Raw genomic sequence first — 7,170 nt, 5'->3', positions numbered from 1 at the left:
TAGACAACGAGCTACAGAGTCGTTTTTATCAGAACAGTTCGATACGCGCCGTCATCCGAGCTACACATCAAGATTTGGTCACAATCTGCAGCTGGAGGAGGGAGAGGAGTGCTTAGGGACCGTCTACAAACTGCAACGGGTTTTGCGAGATCTCGCAAAACTTTTTTTTTTTTTTTTTCCAAATTTTTATTTTTTATTCTCCATGTCCCCTCGGGGGCTCCGTAGTTTTCCGCATGCTCGTCATCTCAGGCAAATCAGTCTCACATTTGCAACAATCTGAACCATCTTCATTAAGTTCTTGCTTACCTTAGCCTCGTTTAAATTAGATGACTCTTACACTACATGATAGGGCTGCTCGATTATGGCAAAAATCATAATCTTGATTATTTGGGTCAATAATTGTAATTGCGATTATTAAATGCGATTATTCATTGACTTTGAAAACATTCATTTACTCGAGAAAAAAAATGTGAATAGTATGTTTTTAACAGTTGATTACCCTGACCTTTAAGTATAATTCAACTGAAAAAATAAATAAAAATAAATAAAAAAAAATTAAAAAAAAGTAATGATAAAAAAATAATCGTTTTGTTTTGATTACGTTGTTTTCGTAATCGTTGCAAGCCATAATCGTAATCGCAATTAAAATACGATTATTTGAGCAGCCCTACTACATGAAACTATTTCTGCCTTTGAAACGCCTTGACTTCATCCTATACAATCACCCTCTTTCCTTCTTCCTCACAATCATCTTCAACATCCTATACTTCCTAATTTTGTTAAATCTCACATTGTTGTGTCATGGTCCAAGCACCTGAATGATAAAGTGTACCAAATGTGCCACACACTGCAGCAGCTACAGTACACAATCAATTGTAAATTCCCTCACCATCCAATAGAATATGACACAAATACACATGTGTGCAGGCATGTAAACAGAGACAGTCGCATCTCTTACTTCCTGTTGGAATGAGGTCTCGATCTGGGATGAAGAGTTTGTAGCCGTAATGTTTCTCCAGGACATCGGGGAGGATCTCCAGGGCGAAGCGCTCCTCCTCTCTGGTCTCCTGACTCCACTGGTCAGGGTCCACTTTGGTGTAGGACAGGTACGCATCGTAGTCTTTGTTTTCTGTATAAAAAACAGGGAGTGGATTATGAAAAATGTGTTTTAAATACAGTGACATCCAGCTCAAAGCTCATGATATCCCAGGACTCCTCGTGGCACAGTCGAAGACATGTAATCACAAACTCTAGAGAGATACGCATGTGGAAACCTGAACATTACACCCTTATTTGATTGAAACGATCTCATTCATAATCCATGCAGGTGTTCTAGCAATTTAATTTAGCTTTGACTCAAATTTCAAAGCAATTTCAATTAGAAAAAAAAACTTTACCCAATCATCTTCACAAATTAACTTTGGGCTTGAAATCTCATCTGCGTAGCACAATTTGAAGCCTGTATCAAATTAAATAATTCATCACTCATTTAGTTTATTAAAGCCACCGCTTGCTTTAATTACATTTGTTGAATTATAGGCTATTATCAAGTAATCATTTTCAGATAATTCTGCCAGAAATTAAACTAACTCTTGTCGAGTATGACAGTATTTGATGGTAATTTCTTCAAAGATTATCCTAAATTTTTTGATTTTAGCAGTAAGTCAGTATTCAAATGATGGAGAAGAAACTCATTGTTTTTATGAATATGTTGTAGTTCAGTACATTTGACATATTCTACAGACTGACTTTACACTACAGTTGAAATGACTTTCATACAGGACAAAATAATGATTGTTTGTTGCATTGGTTCCTCAAGTACTGTACTGAAGTTTCTTTTTACTTTACTTAAGTATTTCCATTACATACTACTGTACCTATACTTCTACTCATTCCACGACAGGGAATATTGCACTTTTTACTCCATTACATTTATTTAACACTCTTAACATGTATATATAAAAACACAGGATATACTTCATTGATATGATGCAGTACTGTACTACTTTTAAAGCCAGTATTTTACAAAGTCTCTAAAATGTGCTCCACGGTGACACACTGCAAGTTTAAAATACTCTTAATTGTGAAAAGTATAATACCCTACAATAATAACAATCTGTGATAGAGCCATTTTCATTCTGAGTACTTTACAGTACAGTAAACACTTTAATGTTATAGTGTTACCTGTAATGGAGTATTTTAAGAACATATTAGCGCTACTTTTACTAAATGAAGAACTGATCCCCTTTGATTGGTTCACATTGTCTGTCCTGCACTGAACACAACGTTTGTTTTCATGCAACACACCAAACCACTGATATTTTACTTTTCTGTAAACTGCTGCTTTAACAATTCTCGACTCTTCAGAGAGGGCTTTCTTCAAGCCATAGATTCAGGAATTTGCTCCGCTTTAGCCACAGGGGTGTTAGTGAAGTCGGCCACTGATGTTAGGCTCGTTGCAGTTCATTAGTTCACGTTCCAGTTCACCATTTCTCTCTGGATCGGATTTTCCTCGCGTTGAAACCGAAAAAAACACTTCTCCCAAATGCAGTTTCATACTTATTTTGAAACATTGTGGCCTACATAACAAAATCCAGCCGCACACTGACGGTACACAAGAGCATTAGTTCAGGGGTTGTCCATTTATCTTTGGCTATATGTCGAATATAGGAAACAAATTGGGGTAGATACAAGAATACCCAAATCAAGTCGCAGGCAATACCATTTTCCCCACCTCAAAATGATTTCCCAGAAGACAGTGGCAAAGAACTGAACAGGCAGAAAATAGAAGATGGGGGGAAAAAACCACTACTGGTGACATGTTCAGTGAGTCCTAGTCATTACGCTTTGCAGAAACAGGATTGTGGGCCAGCCAAAAAGGGAAGAGGGTTTTTTTACAGAAACCCTTTGAGGAGCTTGCGCAGCTTTGAAACTCTCTGGAAAGGCCAGGACTGCGCTCGATAGGATCCAAACATCAAACAACGCTTTCAAATTAGCAACCAGCCTCAAATTAACCACCTAGCAAACTTGGAAAATCAAAAACAGCTTGTATCTGCGGTTCCCTGACGGTATGACTTAATCATGTGGAAGTTTGAATCAACAAAACAGCGTGTAATAGATAATTCATGCTACTGTGGAAACAATACAATGATTCAAGTTTGGGTTCAGTCTTTCCAGAATTCTTGAAAAGAAAAGCGGCAAAGGAAAGCCAAAAGGGAAAAAGTCTGGGGCGCAAACAGAGGAATCGTTAACTTCAGCAAAAGTTAACTGTGTTCTGGAGAGAAAACAGAAAGTTGCCCCGCAATTTCAAACTGTTTACGGCCCCATTTGTCTCTCAGGAAAGCAGCTTGGAGCCTGCCCGGTCCCCCTGTCCCGCTATCTGGCCTTCGACAGCAGAGGGTGGGCATCATCCCATGACATATTGAGACTGATCTCTTTTTAAATGGGCAACAAATTGAAAATCTGTCTCCTCTCTTCCCTATGCAGCCATTGCGGCAACACACACACACACACACACACACACACACACACACACACACACACACACACACACACACACACACACACACACACACACACACACACACACACACACACACCTTCACGTGTACCTCTACACCAACAGTTGAGGAAGAGGAAATGGGCTGCTGTCACTGAGATAGGAGGCGACATTTGTATCTAGCGGGGAGTCTGTTGTGGAGAGAGGCTCTGACATCACACACACACACACACACACACACACACACACACACACACACACACACACACACACACACACACACACACACACACACACACACACACACACACACTACATCTCATGCACATGGATAAACAAACAGGACATAATCACATCCATGGAAACAAACCCAAACAGGCACATACGCAATCATCTATGCACGCTTGACATCGAATTTGAGATGAGAGAAAGGCCAGGACATTTTTTTTTGCAGGTCTTCAGATAGAAACTGAGTTTATGTTTGTGTTGCTTTTTCACTTTCTTTACCTCCATCAACATCCTCGCTGCCAAACTGCCTCCGATAGAAAAGCATCAGCTCGATCTTGTAGCATTTGTAGAGGGAAATGAGGAAGATGAGGAGCAGCAGGATCGCTCCCAGCCCTCCTGCCAGCTCCACCGTGTACATGAGCTCTGCTAAAGACACACAGACCAGAACATATTTAAAAACTGCTGAGACAGTGGAGGCACGGTGTGGTGAACACCGCTACGTCTTATGAATACACAAAAACAGGCTATTGACTCGGCAGGTTAAACCCACAGATTCTTTATTCTTCATTTCCCTGTTAAAGACGCAACATTAGGCACTTATGGGACGCATTTACATTTGATGAAAGGTTTGGCAATAATCAGTATTTTCAGAGCGAAGCGGCATCATTCTTCAAAGAGGGGGAAGACGGCTCAGGATGACTTTGGGAGAAACGTGCACAGTGCAGGGAGACGTGAAAAAGAGGATGGTGAGAGATTGGGTTCATTTCTTTGGAGCAGCAACACAACTCTGCACTTTGTCTGTCGTCCATTCTGTGACTTGAGACAACTGTGGACATGGATGAAGGCACGTTCAAAACAAGAGGCTCCACTTCTCTCTCTCCATCATACACACCCCCCCTCCTTTCTCTCCACATTCATTTATCTTCTCGATTATCTCCTCTCTATCCCCTCAGAGGCCTGGCTCGGGGAAACATGAGTTATGTTGTTTATGAAAGCAGCATTTACCTGGTTGGCCCAGCGAGAGCAGGTTCACCTTATATCTGTCACTGTGGACTGGAGCAATGCACGGCTGCCATGGCAACCGCTATGCAGCTTCTATATTATCTCAGATTATGTGCACTGCAAATGTACACAGGCGTACCTTCCCATTTCTCTGATTGACATAAGATATCTGCTCTAGTTCTCAATGCCAGCGTTTTATATTAGTGATTGTCTTTTTTGTACAAGCTAGTGATACCTAATTACTTTCAATATGATATCGCCTATTTAAAGAAAAAGGATAACATATTTGAGGCTATAAGGCATGGTGGTATGAAGAAAATCAAATATCACAACATTTTTTATCAAATACTTCAATATAAATATTTTGTACGATATTGTAGGTTTGAGAATTTATGCTTTGCAATAATAATTTTGATAAATAATCATTGACAAGCAGATTTATTTGGCTATAAGCGGGTAAAGGCAAATAAAAATAAGAGCTAAAACAAGCTGGGATTTAAAAAAAATGTCATCACTTTACTTTAATGCAGCTTTTAAAATCAAAAAGACACTTATTTGATACTACCATATCTAAAATGTAATACCATATCTAGTCTCATATGACAACATCAATATTACATTGCAATATTGCCGAGACCTAGTTGTCTCACCCCAAGCTTACACCTAAAAGATTGATTGTATATTTTTGAATTCTAACTAAAGATGTCGCAATGTTGCATTCGTAATACCACTATCTGCTCTGTGCAATAAATATGAAACAACAGCCAGAAATGTAGCTTAGCTATCTTAGCTTTAAGACTGGAGATGTGGGAACAGCTAGGCTCTGTCGTAGGGCAACTTTGTAAAATGTACTTTTGGACCTTCCCTCATATTTTAAACGTTTTTAACTAGTTGTAGATGTTCCACTGACTACTATACGTTCCTCTGCCTTTTTATTTCTCGTACTCTTCAGATATGAAAGTGAAGGAAGCCCTGCAGCACAGACATTCACAAACCTGCTGCAGGGCTTATGACTGATGCATTCTGGGAGGGGAAACATGAAATAAACATCAGAATAACGTGTGAGACACAGAGAAAAAGTCTTTCTTAGCATTCCTCTTCTTGCCGCTTTGAAAGAGAGTTAAATGAAGCTGTCTGGAGTCGACAAAGACACTCAAAAGGAAGTGGGCCATCTACAAAAGACGGTCAGAGAGACAGAGATTAAAGCGGGGAGACAGACAGATAAAGACTTAAAATGTAATTGTATGCTGAACTTATTGGCCTGTTGGGAAAAGCCGAGGAGCAATTTGCTGTTTAAACAGCCATCAAATTACCTCTCCTTGCAGGGTGACAACCAGTGCATGAAAAGAGCTTCAGACAAGTCATGCTAGAGAGCCAGAAACGCTACGCAGCTGCTGGAGCTCATGTTGGAAGGAACGGAGCGACCAAATGGAGCTCAAGCACAGAGCATTAACACACACATGGAGGGATAAAGAGAAACGAAGCCTGTGTGAAGATGGCAGTGAGGAGTTTGGGTTGTGAAGTGAATGTCTTCTTTGTCTTAAAACAGGACATTTTAAAGATGCCCCTTGGACTTTGAGTAACTGGGATGAACATTTCTCACTGTATTCTGACTTTTTATTGACTAGTTGGCGATACAAATGAAATGATAGCCAACACCAGCTCTACTTTAAATTGAGCGATTTTGAAACTGAAAAGTTGTTTAAGAATGAGCTGAAATATGTTAAAGTGGTTTGCAGGGCGGAGGAACACTGCAGTCGGGTGATCATTCTCTGTGGTAGTGTTGCTGCAGGTGACAGATTCCACATTACACATACTAGTCATTATTGCTATAAAATGTTGATTAAAGCATCTTTATACTCAATTATGTCAGGGTTTGAGTTTTTGTGTGTCTAGTTTTGGGGTTATTTTGCTGTTCTGTCCTCTCTGTCGTTAGTTTCCCTGGGCTGCAGTCGAATAGTCCATTTAGCTTAGGAACCTTCCTAACCGAGTGAAATGACCCGGAAGTCCCTCAGTGGCAGCCATGATAAGTGCCGTTCAAATTCTCCAAATGAAAGGAAAGGAGGTTTCAAACTTCCTTTATAACCTCCTTTAGCTTAGGAACTACTGTACATCCCTTACCGAAAGGAGAGGAGAAAATGCTGCCCCACAATGCTTTGCAGCCGCAGCATTTGACGTCACACAACAGTCGGCCGTTCACGGAAACAAACGATTATGACCGCGAAATTCTATCATGAAAGTTACGGTGCTTATTAAGCATTTTAAAACGTATGTGGTAAGTTGCCAAAGTGCTTTGTTTTGAACGTTCATCAGTATTATAATCAAAAAGAGAAATATGAACGTTAGTTTTTACTGAAATGATCAAATAAAGTCAACATTTCACAGTCTTTACTGAGCTGTGTGGGGGTTGTTCAACTTTTAAAAGATGTTTGAATGGTGAT

General features: G+C 39.9%; 1 protein-coding gene across 1 annotated transcript in view; it reads right to left on the bottom strand.

Annotated features, from left to right (window-relative positions):
* LOC104951916 (synaptosomal-associated protein 23-like) overlaps positions 1 to 7,170 on the bottom strand; it is a 21,972-nt gene that overhangs the window by 14,060 nt on the left and 742 nt on the right. Inside the window, exon 2 of the mRNA XM_010778652.1 lies at positions 6,043 to 6,079. Within this exon, the coding sequence (XP_010776954.1) occupies positions 6,043 to 6,079 (37 nt within the window). The remainder of the gene's footprint in view (positions 1 to 6,042; positions 6,080 to 7,170) is intronic.

This window comes from Notothenia coriiceps, unplaced genomic scaffold, assembly GCF_000735185.1.
Source record: "Notothenia coriiceps isolate Sejong01 unplaced genomic scaffold, NC01 NC01_scaffold00019351, whole genome shotgun sequence".
Lineage (NCBI taxonomy): Eukaryota > Metazoa > Chordata > Actinopteri > Perciformes > Nototheniidae > Notothenia > Notothenia coriiceps.
The sequence above is the reverse complement of the archived record's forward strand: the minus strand, read 5'-3'. Positions and strand labels throughout refer to the sequence as shown.